Genomic DNA, 17,810 nt, shown 5'->3' with positions numbered 1-17,810 from the left:
GCAAAACAGATACAAATGCAGTTTCTCTGTGATGCTTCATAAATGTGCATTCTTTCTATCCTTGCTATCAACACAAAATGGAAACTTGGGCTTGGATCCACACTAAAATATCCATGAGCACAAGTTCTGCCCATAAAGCATGATTTTCCCATAAACATTTCTTATCGCTTTTTTAGTCCTTAAAATCCCGCCAGTATAAAAATTTTTGCTCAATAATTGTTCCTTATTGTTTACTCTCTTAGATTAAGTCTTTTTGATATTTTTATCTTGGTCTTTTTGCCTCCTTTTTCAGTTAGAAAGTCTGATATCAATCTTTACCTTAGGCTGCTTTTGCGGGTTGTCTGTGTTGTTTCCTTCGCTTATAGATAGTCAAAGCTGTTACTGAAAGGTTGGTTTCTGATGATATTATGCCAATTTAATGACTCCAGAGGTACTGCAGAGTTAGTAGCTCGCCCTTCTCCAAGGGGACCTCAAGGTGGTGGGGAGAATCCTTGATTCAGAACCCCTCCCTCCACCGAGATCACACTCTCTCGGGGCCACGTAGCATTCAGGACCCCCTTCTCCCTGAAGGGGGGTTGGTAGCAGGTGTACAGTCACCTTGCTTTCCAAAAAAACAGTGCCTCGGATAGCCCAGATCACTAGGCTCCTTTAGATTGCCATTAATCCCAAACCGGAAGTCGAAATATAGGCTACAATCCTAAGAATGCTTACATGGGAGTAAGCCGTGGGACTTACTTCCAAATAGGACTGCTTAGGATTGCTCTGATAGTTTAGCTGCCAGCACCCATGAAACCAAAAAGCTATCATTCCATATTCAATTTTCTACAAAATGATAATTTCTTGGTCCTACACCTTTAAAATGTTATCAGTTAGTATTCTATAGCACCAGCAATTAGATAAATCACCAAAGTGCCCTATTAAAATTGATCAAAGCCATCTTGAATCTGGTATCCAACAGTGGTTCCTTGGTAGCTTCTTTGTAAAACTATGTAATAACTAACAATAAAAATTTTAAAATGAATGATCAATTTCTCAATCCATGTGTATCTAAAATACTTTTTTAATCTTGCATAAATTCACAAATGATACAATATTAAGTATCTTTTAAACATACTATACAATTGTCAGTTAAATGTTTTACATCAAGGCACAGCACACCATATCTTACAGATATGCCTTGATAGGCAGCAATTTAGTGTAATCCCCGAGATTTGGCACTATTGCCAAGATAAATAGCATGGGTCATATTTCACAGATATGCTAGAAGATAAATAAATAAATAGATGCTGTCACATTTTATTTGAAATAGAACTGCATATAAAAGAATATACAATAATTTAATTTGAATAATTATCTTGGAATATATATATATATATATATATATATATATATATATATATATATATATATATATATATATATATATATATAACATAAGTGCTTTAGTTTTAAAATTAAATTAAACAATTCTTTATTAGAAGGATGCAAAAGTGAGTCTTCTATTCAGCCAACTTGATTTATGGAAGAAAGTTGCTTTCAGGAGAAATGAAAAGGAGTTCACTGCTCAGTTTCATGGCAATCTGAAAGAAACCAAAACAAAGGTTTCAGTATTTGTCACTGGAAACTTTTCATTGCTTGATTAGTAAACGGAAATATTGAAAAACAGGGCAAGCTCATTATCCACACGGACCTGAGAAGTTCCAGTGGGAAATCAGAATAACTGGGATAAATATTTACATAAAGCAGGAAAGGCATGGGAGAGAGCTAAACTGTGACTTCAAATGAACTTCAGAATGGTCCTAAACAGGGTTATACCCTTCTAAACCCTCTGCATTCAATAGATTTAGAATGTTATTACTCTGTTTAGGATTACAGTCATAGTGTTTATCTTTAGATAATGGACATTTTTATTATATATAAAATATTTTGAAGCCTTTGTTAGTAACCACTGTAACTGGAAGATTAAGATCTGTTTAAGCACAATTCATTGTTTAGCACTTAAATGAATAATATTATTGTTTTCAAATGTATTTTTCTGTTTAAAGGCCCAGATATTTAGAGTTGAGGGAATTAGAAACTGATAGCATATTATATATGTATCAAGATGATTAATTTTTTTGTGTTAGAGAGCTTATCATCTTGCTGATAAGACCAATTAAACAAAAGTGAATCAAATGGATTTGACAAGCATGGGGAGGGGGGGAGAGAACTGAGAATTGTAACTTGGAGCTCCTTCACACCTCCTTCCTATCTCTTCTGTAGCCCCACAATATACCATCTTTTCAATAGCCACCATCTACTGTCTCCTTTTCTACAGAAGCATTCAAGGTTATATCAAATTTCTAAAATGTTTCCTCTTTTAAAAATAGAAGCACCCTACAGAAAGCAAAGCTTCATCACCACCTAAACTATCATTTTTCTCCCAATAAGGTAAAGAGAAGATGGCAGCACTATCAGGTAGAAAGCAGAGGGCTATACAGACATGAAGGGAGACTTTATCCCTCTCCTCCCAAACTAAGGTTGGGTTCCAGTGGTAGAACAAAGGGACAACTATTCAGAGTCCTCCCTTCACATACAGATACCACCAAAAACCTCCTCACCCTGCCTAACCAATGAAATTTCACATGACGTTTACTAGTCATTAAATGGCAGTAGAAATTAAGAAGTGAACAGATCACATATTGTCGAAGGCTTTCACGGCCGGAGAACGATGGTTGTTGTGGGTTTTCCAGGCTGTATTGCCGTGGTCTTGGCATTGTAGTTCCTGACGTTTCGCCACCAGCTGTGGCTGGCATCTTCAGAGGTGTAGCACCAAAAGACAGAGATCTCTCAGTGTCATCTCTCAGTGTCACTGAGAGATCTCTGTCTTTTGGTGCTACACCTCTGAAGATGCCAGCCACAGCTGCTGGCGAAACGTCAGGAACTACAATGCCAAGACCACGGCAATACAGCCCGGAAAACCCACAACAACCATTGAACAGATCACATTTATTACAAAGATTATCACAGGATTAGAAAATGAAACTGTCCACATTACTCGTGAAGATGCACTCATGGCATATCTGTAAATCAACAAGTAAAATTTCACTCTGCAACAATCAGTACTTTCCCAAACTCAGTTTGTGGACCATTAAGTCTACACATCAAGATGCAAAGATATTGAATTCTGCCATGCATGTGCCAGGAAATATTTAAGATGAGATATGGCTGCAATTGCACTGTCTTCCAATTGCTTTATGAAATAATAGCCATTCAATTTGAAGAAAAAAAAGTGCAGTTTATTAATCCAAAGGAAGGTGGTGAACCAGGTGAAATCCTGAAGTTCCTGAATACATTGGAAGCTTGGTTGTTCACTTAAGTAAGGTACAAATATATTAAATCAATCATCCAACTGAGATGTGTATAAATCAGTCACATTGATTTTGCCAATTAAGGCTTCTGATGTGTTTACCATATTCCAGGGGTCATTCTGCTGATCACATTTGAACATTTCTTCTTCGCCTGCCGAAAGCTTTTGCTCCCACATTGGTAGGTACAAAGTTGCTCTTGCCCACTCCTCCTGACCTGCTCAGGAAGTCTGCCAAGCGGTGGGTCACACAGGTTGCCGTGTTACATGCCCTCTTCTGTGCTGTTATGCTGCTTTTCCAAATAAACAAAAGTTACAATTTCAGATATAGACTTCTGTTTGCAAAAACAGGTTATTTATATATTATTTATTATTATTATTGTATACAAACTTTAATATGCTTAAAGGATTTCTATGTTCACTTCTCTTGGTTTCCAAATCATGGTGGACTTCCATTGCTTTAACATCCTTAACATTTGTTTTATAGTTTCTTGCAAATGTCTAATCAACCTCTCAAAAAAGCAACTGTTTTCCAAAACATGTTGAGGTCTCATTCTTTAAATTTTATAACAATGGACATTCTGTGAGCCAAATTAACGTAACTGGTAACACTAGTTTAGCAGAGCAAAAGCAATTTTGACTGCAGTCAACTATATTTTTCAGAAGTAAATCATTTTGAGACTTCAGGTAAATATGGGTAGGATTGTAACCTTTAATCTAGCTCATCCTTATGAACAGGTTATGAGTTGATTAAACCAGAATTAAGGCCTTTGAAGTGTCATTGATACATAATTAACTTATGTGTTTGGTGAGCAATATGAATAAGAAAAGTATTTCAATGAGATTTTGTTTAAATTACCAAAAATACATACTGGATGTTCACTTCTTAAAGCTGGAATGTCCATAAAATGATGCCAAATGGAATTGTCTAAAAGTATCTATACTTAAAAAATAATCCCATTCAAACAGTGCAATCCTAAACAGACTTACTACAGTCCAAGCCCACTGATTTCAGTGGTCTTAGACTAGTGTAATTCTGTATAGGATTGCACTGTAAATTTCTCTTGTATACCAACACAGATTCAAGTAATTTAAATACATATTAAATAAGAACAAAATATTAAAGTTCTTACCTGGATAAATTCCAGCACAATAACACATTTGTTACTAGGTATCATTTCTAATATTGGCAAATTGGATATTGTGTTTCATGACATTTAGTGACTGAATAGAAATGAAAAGGCATTTCTCAATGAGAACTTTCTCACTGACTTCATTGGAGCACAGATGCTTGCCTCCATAGGCATACTGCACTAAGCAAATATTTAGTCTTTTTAAAATAACTTTTTAAAAGCACTTTCATATTACAGTAATTTTTCCTATGCCAAAAATTATTAAAGCTTTGCCCCGAAACCCTATAATGAAAAGACATGTGATTAAGAAGTCATTCATAATTAGAAAATAGACCTGATCCTTATAGAAAAATAGTTTATTAAACAGCTGCATGGGCAGGCATGAAAGAAATATTTATTTTTATACAATGAGTAGCCAGAAATCAGAAGGTCGTTATTTGTAAAATAAATGTCTAAGAAAATCAGTTGAAATCTCAAGGCAATGCTATTTATTCTAATTCACTGAATTTGGTGTGTGTGTGTGTGTGTGTGTGTATTTCTCCCTTGATCCCTCCCCCAGCCCCCTCCCTGCATGGTATATGTATGTCGTGTTCCTTAACTTCTTAACTTGATGTTCCACTCAAGCATTCTCTCTCCAAAACAGGCTCAAAAGAACATAGCAAAGTTAGCAATCAAGGTTAGATCCACATGCATCAAGTTTTTAAAAGAAGGAAAAGAAAAGGAAGAGGAGAGGACATCAGCATATCTAGTTGCTTCCGAGGACTTCCTCGTAGTTTGCATAGCGTTCATTTTCCAGGTCACTCAGCACATTCCTTTTCTTGCCAGGTGTTCCAGGCCCGACGTCAGTACGAGGGTAAGTTTGCAATTTGTGCAATTCTTGAGACAGTTTGCCCAAAACACAAGTACTCAGGTTGGCACAGCGTTTGGAAATAGGTCTATCCAAGCTGCAAAGGGGAAAACATGCCAAACAAGTAACAGAAAACCATGCACAATCATGCCTTATCCCATCCTCCCAGCCTAAACAAAACCACAGCCAGACTCAACGTTTTATAAGTAGGAAAAGACCACAATCCCTCCGGAATTCCGGCGCGTTCCATGCAAGAGGTCAAAGAAATCGTGCGACGCGAATTGCCTCCACTCGTTCAAGCAGGCGGGGTCTTGGATCCGGGGAATTAGCAATCCCGGTGGGAAGAAGGGAGGGGCCATTTGTGTGATCTGGCATGCTGGTGAGTCTCATTCATCGGCATGCTTCGCGAAGGGCAGCTCGTTGCAAGAGTGCAAGTGCAATTGCAAGCCTTGGCCTCGAAAGGGAAGGGGGCGCTGCGTGCACTGAAAGGCTGCCTCTCCTCAGCCCATAGCCTCCATCATGCCTCCCAACGGCATGCACTATCGCGAAAGAAGGAATTGAATGACTCTGAGCATTTCTATCAGGGGAGGGAATAAAATCGAAACGTACCTCTTTCTGTCCCAATTACTATAAACCCCCTCTCTTTCAACTCCACATCCTTGTTTGTTTTAAGAAAAAGTAACTCGTTTGTAAGTTACTCCACCCAAAATTCCAGTTACACGACGGGCCAATGAAATGGCCCCCAGGCACAGTTATTATGATGGCCACGAGGCCAAGAGCCAGGAAGGGCATCCCAGCGCATGAGCGATCGCTCTGCGAACGTCGGGCTTCTCCCCCGAGAAGATCGCACGCCGGTTCTTCTCCGCGAGACTGGGGTTCCTCTTACCTGTTTCCCTCGCGCGCCTGTTCCAGTTCTTCCGCTGTCATCTGTACGTACTCTTTCACCAGCGCGTTTAGTAACCTGCGAGCTTCATAATCGCCCAGCGTCCCTTGGTCTGTTACAGCCTCGAAACCGGGTCTAGGTGGAAACAGCAGGAACGAAAACGTCGGCGTTAGGAGGGCTGGGGAGGGGGAGGGGGAGGGAGAGAGCAGCAGCGCAGCCGCTTGCCGGCGTCAACTCAACGCTGCACACGTGTGGATGCCAAATATCCACGCACACCTATGACTTGATCCGGAGCAACGACGACCCCACTCGCTGCATTCAGGACAGTAAGACACATTAGATTCTCCGATTTTGCCACCCAGTGGAAGGTCAGGTGGGAGGAACTCCAGTTCTCCCCCCCCCTCAATTACAGCTTAACTATCCGGTCTGCGCTACGACAGAACTAGCTAAAGGGTGTTAACCAGTCATACCCCTATCAAATGATCTTGCGTAGACCTTTGGTCATTTCCCTCCTCTGGACCCACAGACACCCAGCTGGTCCCCTTCTAAACAGAAAACGGGACCCTGCTTCCGACCAAAGAACGTGGCTTCTCTCTTGTATACTTCATCTCATTGTTCAAATGTTCACATGCCGCAGCTTCGCGTCAAACAGTATCCGCCCACTGGCAACTGCCCCTTACCTGAGTGGGACCGCCTGGTAGCTGTCCATCTGGCAGGCCACCAAGGCATAGACAGCAAGCAAAGAGGAAACCTTCAGGATGACCATAGTGTTCTCTCTGCAAGAAAGGCTCGCATTAAATAGTGGCCATTTTTCACACTGTAGGATGCACCTCCGCCTGAGCCGTGACTAAAGCTACCATCCTAGGCAGCCGCTTTGGACACAGTGCGGCTTACTTCGGAGTAAATATGCATGAAATCAGGCTGCAAAGGGTGTTGCCTTTCCCTAAGCAAAAAAAAAAAGCGTGAGGTTTCTGCAATGTACGTTAAACTTTCCTTTGCATTAGGCAGTGGTCTTGTTTAGGAAATAGTCACACCATCAATTTCTAGAGACTAATATTGGGAGGTTTTGCATATTTAAGATATAGATAGCTGTGAGATTGAAGATATTAATCAACAGATCAACAGATGAGGTGGGTGTGATCCAATTCATCTGGGGCAAAATCACTTCGAAAACAATAGATCTCAAAGAAAACGGTTAAAAGTGACAAGAAATAGGTAACTGGTAAATATAAAAGTCGAATACATAGGAAAATCTGTACGTTTCGTTTTAAATTGAAAAGAAGTCGGGAGGGAGGGAGGCAAGCATAATCCTTCAGAACTTTATGTTGAAATAAATGATATTTAATTGTACACACTTCGAACCTTACTAGGCAAATTTGTGGCATCAGGTGGGAATAAGTTTTATTTCTATAAAATATCAATGGATTTACATGGTCATCATGCATATAAAATAATAACCCTTGCCCTTCACACCAGGAGACTTGAAGGCTTTTTCAGATTAAGTACTTAAACATTTTTTTTAAATCAAAACCCTGTGACATCTCAAAGACAATTAATATATGGGACTATGAGCTTTCTTACTGCATCAAGATAATGTGATTGAATCATCCATTATAACTCAATTATCAGGATCTGTTCTTTTCGCATTTTGTAAAATAGCGCTTCCCCCCCCCCCACACACACACAGAGAGAGAGAGAGAGAGAGAGAGAGAGAGAGAGAGAGAGAGAGAGAGAGAGAGAGAGAGAGAGAGAGCGCAGTAATTATGTGTGCAAGAGAGTGAAGCACATTTCATGTGGCCTCTGTGCCTAATGAGGAAGGAATTCGCTTCAAGGCGCAATAGTCTTTAAGGTGTCACCCCCAGACTTGTCCTTGTCTTTGCTGCAACAAAGTTAGAGCTGCTGGCTGAAAAATATGATAGTGACTTTAAAGAGCATTTCCGATCATATGGAATTGGGGGAGGGGCATTACAATGATTACATGTAAGCTTTACATTAGTCTTATTGTCCAAAAGTTATAAGAAAAGCAGGAATGGGGTGAAAACTAAATGTGTAAGAATGCAAGGGACATTTCTCATACAAAAATACAAATGTGCAAAATAGAGATACTTCTTTTACATTATTTGGAGCATATGGTATTTTCTTATCATCAATACATTTCCCCAAAGTAAGTAAAGTAACTGCCAGGTTATATTCTCCCCACGTTTTCAGAAATACTCATTTCGCCCCCAGACCTAGAGAACACATTCCAAGAACCAGCATCAATGTGGCATTCTTGAAATGTAGTCTGAAAACTGGGCATACCTGCAAATGTCTTGCAAGTCCTCGTTCAGGATACTCACATGCAATTAATCAATTAATAGAAGAAAGGAAATTCTTACCTTGGACAGCAAAAATGTCGTAAGGAGCAGGTTTTCTCACTGTGCGTTTCGAAATTGTGATGCTCTTCAGTGCCCAACTACCCCCTTTTATATCTACCGCCAGGGTAAAAGTGTGTAGGCGTCCTATGAACACTCGCCAACCAATGGCAGGCTCAGTTATCACTATACAACCAATCCACGACTGACCACGAAATCCAAGCTGCTGAATTACGTCATCCTCCAGTCACTGAGTATTCCATTCACAAAAATTGCCAGTCATTTGGCCACATCTGATAGGTTTATTTGCATTGATGTCATTGAACAAAAAAAAAGCCTAAAGGGAGGGGGACATATCAGACGATTAATGAAATGTAAGGGAAATCGTCTCGAGTGATTAATAATATCTAGGCCACCCCATATTCTTATCCTCACAAAAGCTGCCCTGTCTTTTAAATGAACAAATTCAGAGGGCAGGTTATTTACTTATTAGAGGCGACATCTACTGCAAAAAGTGCTGCATTGCAGAAAAAGGACTTTGGCAGGTTTCCTTTTAAAACTTTGTTGTACATAACACGGACCATAGCGATGCTCGTGGATGTATGGAGAATTCTGCTATTAGCCTGTATTATGAAAGGGTCCCTCATTGAGTGAGAGTAGCATTTCCCCTCCCTACCAATCGTTAGAGTTTTTCTGTGGAAATATATCACAATCCACATTATTTAATATATCATAGAAACTGGAGGATGTGCGTTTAGAATTAGCTTCGCATTGGATTTGTAGTCCATTCCATCCCTAAAGATCCTTTAGATAGTGTCTGAAACCCTAATTGAAGGTGTCATCCCTATGCACTCTTTCTGGGAAATAAGACCCAATGAACTGGACGAGAGCTTACTTCCGAGGAAGCATGTTGCTCGTGCACTGTGCAAGAGCTGGGTTTCTTGGAGTGAAGGGGAATGATTCATAAGTCTTCAGATTTCAATGTAGATTTAGGAACTGGAATTGACTAAGTGAAAAGTTTGTGAGAAAATAGATGAAAGAACATGAGCCAAAAGCCAGCTAAAACCACTAGTTCAAAGGACTGCATCGCTTTCAGAAAGCTTCACCACTAACCCTTGCAATGCGAGCCTAAGAACGCTTTCCTGGGAGTACGCCCACTCTGGTTAGAGTTGTTTAGGATCGCATCAAAGAAAGCTGAGCCCTTCCTTGCTGTCCTAAGGATCGTATTAAAGTCTTCTTGCAAAATCATTTGGTATCCAAATCGCGATTACAGCAAAGAAGAGGAAGCCTAATCAGTTTTCCTATCTTGGGAAAACTGTTTTCCTATCTTGGGATCTAACCGATGGAATTAAACTGGTTCACATCCCGATAGTTCGCTCTGTACAGACCGTAAAAGACTCCCCCCCCCCTTCCGTACTTAGAAAACATCTGGAAAGTACACGAAGAAACTAGCGAATGAAATGATCGAATTTCACTCTATGGTCAGTGCTGGGGTTCAAATTTCCACGAAGCTCGCCATGGGATAACCTTGGGCCGAGAAGACGCTACCTAAACCAACTTAACTACATTGCTGTGAGGATTAAAGGGGTGTGTGTGCTGTACACCATCCTGACTCCCTTGGAGGAAGGCTAAATCAAAAATGAAGAGACTGTCCGATAAAATGGATTGGTTCTTTATTTGGATCTGTGTGACTTTTTGTTAAAAGACTGGGAAGCAAATATTCATATGAGGGTCTGGAGTCATCTGAGGGAGGGCGCCAACCTGCTAGCGTTGAAAGCAAGCGGCTCACGCTTAAGGCTAACGTGCCAAGACTTTCCTTTCTTGCACCGCTTTCTTATTCCTCTGAAGAAAGCCCAGAGGATCCACTTGCGGGATAGTGGAGGTCACCTGCCTGCAGTGTAAAGGTCGTTCTCCGCAGGTCGTGTGTGGCATGAGTCTTTTTTTGTATTTTTCTACGGGAATAAAAATCTACACTGTGTCCTTGGGAGATCCACCGCATTCTGCGTTTGCTTAACGCAACTCCGACGTGAGGGAAAATATTGCGGAGAGGATGCTTTCCTTCGCAGCAGCACTCGGCGCTGGGCCAAGGAGCCGAGTTATCCCGCAGAAATTGATCCGGGCGTCCCCAGGCAGCGAGTGCAAGCCCTGGGGCTGGCTCGACGATCCCCGCGTAGTTATCCGTGGCGCGTCCGCTCTCCAGCGTTGCCCTGTCAGCCGGGCCAGCCCCCAGCAGCCGGCATCGATTGATCGCCTTAATGGGGAATTGCATTGGCAAAGCGCCCCGCTGAGGGCCGCGCGGGGCCTCCGCGGCAGGACTTCTGGACCAGGCTTCGTCTTCGCTTGGTCTCCTCGCCTCCCCCCGCCCCCCCCCCCCAGCCGCCGCCTCCCTCCTCTGTTCCTGGGTTGAAGTGGTCACGTTCAGCCCGGCAGCTCTCCAGCTGCTTCGCTAAGCCCCGACACTTGGAGCGAAAAGAGCAACATCCGCAGCGGAGGTGGAGGAGCCGCCGGTGAAGAGCGGCGAGAGGCCGATCAATCACCCTTCAGAGGACTCTTAGTCATTGTCTAGCAGCTGCGGAGTCGTGTCTGGCCCTCGGACACCTGCTCCATCCAGGATGTTTGGGCGCGCGGGCTGTCCTAGACATAACACGCCAGGCATAGTGGCGCGGGGACGGGGCGGGGGCAGGAACCGAAGAAAGGACAGCCGGGCGGGAAGCCTCGGGAAGGTGTGCGTGTCTCTCGCGCGGGGGTTGTTCAGAAAAGCACTCAGTAAGTAGCGATCAACAGGTTCAGCTGGCCAACAAAGCAATCTGCCCGTCAGTCCCCGTTTGCTCAAGCCCAATAAACGTTGCCCTTCACTCTCCACCTTTCAGTTAAGTGGTGTTTCTTTTTCCTCCCCACTGGGCCGTTAGGGGATCCCGGAGGTAAGTCTTCCTTTTTTGGCAGGATGTCGAGCTTCATACGGAATTTGCTATCCACGCGTCAAGGCACGGGAGGGGGAGAAAGAAGGAGAAATCTCTTTTAACCCCCCCCCCTTTTTTCCATTTTAGAAGCACAGAGGACGGCTCAGTGTTCCTGAGCCAAGTTTTGCAATGAACGTCTCAAGCCTGAACAATACAAGACCGGGACGTTAGTTTGGATCATTTTGTGTCTACCTGACTTGTTTCCTGATTCTTCGTGGAGCAGGAAATGTAAAGGGTGGAAAGAGAAGGTAGCTCAGAGAAAAAGCCGTGCTTGGAGCCATCAGGGAAGGGGGAACGATAAATACATCAGGCTTATTGCCTCTACTAAGGGTGAAAGAACAGCGATGTATTACTCCCCGGGGACTCCTGAGCAGTGAAAAGCTCCCACTGCCTTCCTTATGCGTGTCCACGTAGGAAGGGAGATGCCGATATTCTGGCGGCAGATAAGGAGAGTGCGAAATGATCGCCTCCGAGTACCTTTACAAAGCCGCGCGAAACCCTCTGAACCCGAACAGACCTCCTTTTGCACAGGCTGACAGCCAAGACGCTAAATGGATGAGAAGACGGTAGAGGCGGTGGCGGAGTCTGCCTTCCGTCAAACCCTGTAGCCATACAACGCTGTAGCTTTGCAGGCAGAATATCAATGTCTGCGGGGAGAGGCTACGGGGGTAAATTAAAGGACCGAGTCCAGCCACGCAAAGGAAATGGAACTCTAGGAGGGTTCTCACAGATCGAAGGCACCCGTTAAAAAGCAGGCGGTAATTATAAGACGGTTTTTAAAATCTAAGATTAATTTAAGGTTACAGCTGGGTTTGGAGAAATGGTACCCTGTGGCTGAACATTTCTTTGGCTGCCAATTGCGCGGAATGGAAGGGACGCCTAGTCATCTTCGGGAGATGCTAAAATTAGACTAACGTTAGATGAAGTAATTAGCTAAGTGGCTTGGTTTTCTTAGTGGAATTGCTAGATGGCCAGCCTTTATTCGGAAGAATAAAGTGTCCGGGATTGCGGACTTTGATTGTTTAAGGCTCCAACCCTGCGAATACTTACTTGGGAGTAAATCCCATTGATTCTGTTTGAACTACTTCTGGGTAAAGGTTCAGGGGTCCCTTTTGATCGTGATTACATGGATTGCTTAATTGATCGGCTCAATGGGATTTACTCCTAGCTAAAATATGTATAGGATTAAGGCTGTGATCCTCAGAGTACCTTCTGGAGGCAAGCTCCATGTAATAAAACGAAACCATCTCCTGTGGACATAGATTTGCTTCTAGAGTTTAAATTCGTGTTATGGAAATCGATATGGCATTGTGCGATAGATCTATATAGACCAATAAAGTAGTGACTAGAGGTCGCTCTGTATCTGAAAGAGGCCAAGCTACCGGATGGTATTTTAAAAGATCAGGATAGCATAGATAACTTTTTTCCCCTCCTGGAGAGATTCTGTGCCTTTAAGGGAGTGATAAACAGAAGTTCCGCTGGTGAAGATTTTACAACGTTTCACACCTGGAGTGTCTGCTGCTCTTAAAGGCACATGATCCCTGTAGGGAGAGTGGTGGAAAACTGGTACCCTGCTTAACATGGGGGGGGGGGGAGATTCTACTGATCCTGAACAAAAAGAAGAAAGCAAATGATTTGCTAAAAAACAAACAAAAATCTTGTCCAGGAGTGAGAAACTGCGAATATGCTGGTTATCTTCAGAAAACCACTTAATAGTCTCCCAACCACCAGCAGCTAAGGAGAGCACATTGGTAGTGTGGAAATTGCAGCTACAGAAGTTCAGGATACTTATATTCACATAGCATGATTCTTTTTCTTAGTATGAGTTCAGACACAGGAAGCAGTTCCAGTCCCTTAAAAAGTAAGGGCAAATCTTCCACGGATTTTAATAGATCAATAAGTGAACTGTCAATAGAAGAACTGGCTCTAGAAGAGAATTCCATCATATGAAAACCTAGTCAGATGGGGAGGGAGTGAAGCCCTTTCCTTCCAGAATTTATCTGCTTTTCAATCAAATCCTAACCCTAGCCCTTGAGCACCACTGAGTTTAATATCAAATACACTAATCTAACCTAAGGGACCAGTTTGCTTTGGAAAAATCACTGGATCTCTTGAGTTCCCCTGGGACCATGGTCAACATAATAAACAAGGAGGCTCTGTAGAAATCAAATGGGGATGGAACTGTTGTATTTTACAGAAAGGTTAAGCAATCTCTCAGGAAGAGCTGGCTGTGCTTTTATATTAATCATTTAATAAGGAAGGAGGGGAAAAATAGAACAAGTCTGCTATTGAAAGAATGTTTTGAAAGAATCTACAGAAAGCTTATTAAACCAAATGGCACTTGTGCCAACACAGACATAGGCCCTTGCTGAAAGCAGGGCTGAGCTGCCACCCAGAAAGGAGGACTGTACAAAGGAATAGCTTAATGGAAAGATGTGGGAACCTCCTTTTGTAAGTCCCATTGAGGTAGCATAGCCCTGTACTGCAGGAGATCCTGCTGGAGTTGTTGTTCTACTTGCCAGCATCTACAGCCTTCAAACAATCAATTCCTTAAACATTTAAGTTGGTAATGCAATTTCAAGTAATGAATAGGAGCATCATCTCTTTAGTTCCCCTGCTGTCTGGAACCTCAGAGTGGTGTCTCCACATGAGAAGGGAATCCATTTCTTCAGGTGCCTTTAACACTGCTGTGGCAGTTTTAATGCAGGAACCTGGAAACAGCAATCTGTAAAAAAAAACCTTTAGTAACTTCATAATCAAGGGGACCCATAAGCTTTACAACAGCAAGAACATAAGCAAAAGAAGTATACGTAAAAAGCATTTATATAAGACCATTTCCTATAGAAGCACTGGAAGAAGTAAGAAGCCCATGTTATTTTCATAATATCTCCAAATTATGTACATAATCAACAGCCCAACCACTTAACCGCTATACTACAATGAGGGTAGAATGTCTTGATCCAATAGAGCATTTCAATGGGTGGAAATTTCCATCCATGGAACACAACTTTCTCGCTTCCCTCCTTCCACTGCAGCCAATTGCTCTCTGACATGCCTGGTGCTCCAGGTGGAGTGGTACTGGAGGGATGTGTGTGCGGCATTTTGAACCACAGTAGAAGGGCAAGTCAACAAAGTTGACTTTAGAAAGAACAATGTTGCCACTGGGTACTTTGTGACTTTCTAATGTGTACAGAAATGAGAAGACAGATCATTAACATGCCCAACTCAGCCAATCCAATATAAGTGTCTGTATGAAGGACTGGCTCAAAATATTGGTGGATCCTAAGGCAACTTGGCCTATGAGCCCTTGAATTATCATGTGGGTGAAAGGAAGCCGGGCACAGAACAGCACTGTGCCAGGAGTTAAATTGTGCACTAAAAACAAACATTTGGGGGGGATTGAGTTCTCACATGGTTGGAACCTGAATCATATCATCATCATCATCATCATCATCATCATCATCATCATCATCATCATCATCATCATCATCATCATCATCATCATCATCATCATCATGGCAGTACTGACTTTCAGTAAAAAGGCCCCATAACAAGTATTGTCACCAGCATCCATCTAACCACTATCTTCTGGCGTTGCCCTTGGGTGTGTATCTTTCTTCTTATACTTACTGTTTGTATCAGAGTCAAAGACAAATCCTCGTCTTTTTCACATTTTTTTTGGAATTCTCACTGATACCACAAATTGTGCATTAGGCCCATTATTTGTTCAATATTCTGCACATGGATAAGTTGATCATATACGTGTAAGAAATACAAGGAAACCACCTGTATTTGTTCTCACTCAGCCATAGTTGGCATGATGCAAACAATCAGTTTTTAAATGTTTGGGATTGTTTTGGTTGGCTGGTTTGGGCCATTTTCTAAGGCTTTGGGGTGTGTGGTTGCTTTGGGGAAGTTCACATGTACTATGTTTGAAAATCCTTGAGCTAAGTAGTCCATATAAATTCTCTTCAGCCATACATTTATTGTTCAGTAACAATACAGCTTAAAATCTTCTGGTGATGATAATCTGATGCACCACGAATCTTTAAGTCAAATTGGAGAATCATATTTATTTTAGACAATACAAAAGTGTTCCTAAATTTGATTCAAACAAAGTTGCACTACGTTCAAAACTAGTTCAGAACTATGTCTCTCCAAAATTGCAAAAACAATCAGAAATCTCTCCATGATTCACAGCCACTAAGAAAATTAATTTCTCTATGGAATCATTCTCATTTAATACCTGTGGGGGAAATGAATTGTCCATTCAGCAGCTACATTTTTCCTAAAAGCTGATTCTGAGTCCAAGCAGCCCAATTACCTTTTATAGCCACTGGCTGCTTTGCATTGCAAAATGAGTCAATGAGCATATAAGTACACTTGGTTCTTCCCAGTGGATCAATTTTTTTCTTAAGAAGATATATTGACTCTAATGATAATTACATTTTAAAAATTATACTGATGTGACTTTTCTTAGACTGGTGCAAGAAAAAGGAAAATAAGGATGAAGAATCAGTCTGCATTACCTGTCCCTATATAAATTGACCTTATACATAAGCATATGCCAAAGTCAATCCACCCACCCTTGGGGGTGCAAGTATACACATGGGATGTTATCATTTTCTTTTCCTCCATCTTACCAGAATGCCTTTGATTGCATGTTTGTGGGTACCCTCAGGGCCGGATCGAGGGGGCAGGGGGGTAGTCTGCCCCCGGTGCCCCCAAAGAGGGGGCACCAGGTGCAGTGGCCAGCTGCAGGGAGCGCGCCGGCGGCAGTGCAGGCGGCTGAGCAGCTGCCCACACCACTCGCCTGCCCAGCAGGACAGGGAGTGTGTGGCAAGCTGGCTGCCTCCTCCTCAGCCAGGCAGGTGAATAGCATGGAGAGCTGGGAGGCCACCCGCACCACTTGCCTGCCCCGCTGAGGGGGCGGCCAGCTTGCCACATGCTCCCTGTCCTGCAGGGCAGGTGAATGGCGTGGGTGGCCTCCCAGCCCTCCATGCTATTTGCCTGCCCGGTTGAGGGGGCGGCCAGCTTGCCGCACGCTCCCTGTGCTTCTGGGCAAGCGAGTGGCACAGAGGACTGGGAGGCTACCCACGCCATTTGCCTGCCCTGCAGGACAAGGAGCACGCAGCAAGCTGGCCGCCCCCTCAGTGGGGCAGGTGAGTGGCGCGGGCGGCCTCTCAGCCACTGGCACTGCCGCCACTCTGCTGGTGGCATGCCCACCCTGAGTGATGATTTCACCACATCATCATGCAGCGCTGGGAGTGCATGTGTGCTGTGCGCGTGCGTGCGTGAAGGCAGCCAGACTTGGGTTGTCCTGGGCGCCAGGAACCCTAGATCCGGCCCTAGGTACCCTGCCCCATACTCGCCATTACTTTCAATGAAAGACCTGTGTGGTGTTATTTGTGGAGCCCCGGAGACAAGAAGCTGGGTATAGATCCAGAGGAGTTAGCCGTGTTAGTCTGTAGTAGCAAAATCAAAAAGAGTCCAGTAGCACCTTTAAGACTAACCAATTTTATTGTAGCATAAGCTTTCGAGAATCAAGTTCTCTTCGTCAGATGCATAGTACAGAAACTGGTCAAATATAGAAGAGGAGGGGAGGGGAGAGAAGATGCAGTTAGGGGGGGAGAGGGCCAACTGACCCCAAAAGGACACACCAAGGAATGTTTTGGTTGCACCCTCCCTCTCCCCCACAACTGCATCTTCTCTCTCCTCCGCTCCTCTTCTATATTTGACCAGTTTCTGTACTATGCATCTGACGAAGAGAACTTGATTCTCGAAAGCTTATGCTACAATAAAATTGGTTAGTCTTAAAGGTGCTACTGGACTCTTTTTGAAGCTGGGTATGTGTACATGTGTATGTATACCACTACTAGGATTGCCAACCAGCCTGGAGAATAATGCCCTGTCTCTTTCATAGAAGCTTAATGGAATGTTAGTTTCCTCCATGGCATGAAAAGCCTCAGCTGCCTATTTCTGCCTTTATTAAAGGGGCAGGACATTTTTCTCCAGTGGGCAACTGGTTGGTGGGCAACCTGAATGGCGTGCCCATATATATACATCCAGCTTCTTGTCTCCAGGCTCCACAAGCAATTACTGATGGTATGGAAAATAAATAATCTGTGCTTTATAAAAGGTAAAGGTAGTCCCCTGTGCAAGCACCGAGTCATTACTGACCCAGGGGGGTGGGGGGACGTCACATCACGATGTTTTCTTGGCAGACTTTTTATGGGGTGGTTTGCCATTGCCTTCTCCAGTCATCTACACTTTACCCCCAGGAAACG

General features: G+C 43.1%; 1 protein-coding gene across 2 annotated transcripts; it reads right to left on the bottom strand.

The window, feature by feature from the left end:
* Positions 1 to 1,458: 1,458 nt before the first annotated feature.
* CALCB (calcitonin related polypeptide beta) lies at positions 1,459 to 8,639 on the bottom strand. Of its 2 annotated transcripts, XM_054972067.1 has the most exons (5): positions 8,588 to 8,639; positions 6,890 to 6,985; positions 6,213 to 6,344; positions 3,452 to 3,636; positions 1,459 to 1,580 (listed from the first exon to the last, which is right to left on the bottom strand). In XM_054972067.1, the coding sequence occupies exons 2-4, from the start codon at positions 6,973 to 6,975 to the stop codon at positions 3,477 to 3,479; spliced, it is 378 nt and encodes a 125-aa protein (XP_054828042.1). In that variant the 5' UTR covers positions 6,976 to 6,985; positions 8,588 to 8,639; the 3' UTR covers positions 1,459 to 1,580; positions 3,452 to 3,476. The 2 variants fall into 2 exon arrangements, with proteins under 2 accessions (XP_054828042.1, XP_054828041.1); XM_054972066.1 differs by lacking the exons at positions 1,459 to 1,580; positions 3,452 to 3,636 and adding an exon at positions 4,826 to 5,423.
* Between the last annotated feature and the right edge of the window lie 9,171 nt (positions 8,640 to 17,810).

This window comes from Eublepharis macularius, chromosome 2 (assembly GCF_028583425.1).
Source record: "Eublepharis macularius isolate TG4126 chromosome 2, MPM_Emac_v1.0, whole genome shotgun sequence".
Taxonomy (NCBI): domain Eukaryota; kingdom Metazoa; phylum Chordata; class Lepidosauria; order Squamata; family Eublepharidae; genus Eublepharis; species Eublepharis macularius.
The sequence above is the reverse complement of the archived record's forward strand: the minus strand, read 5'-3'. Positions and strand labels throughout refer to the sequence as shown.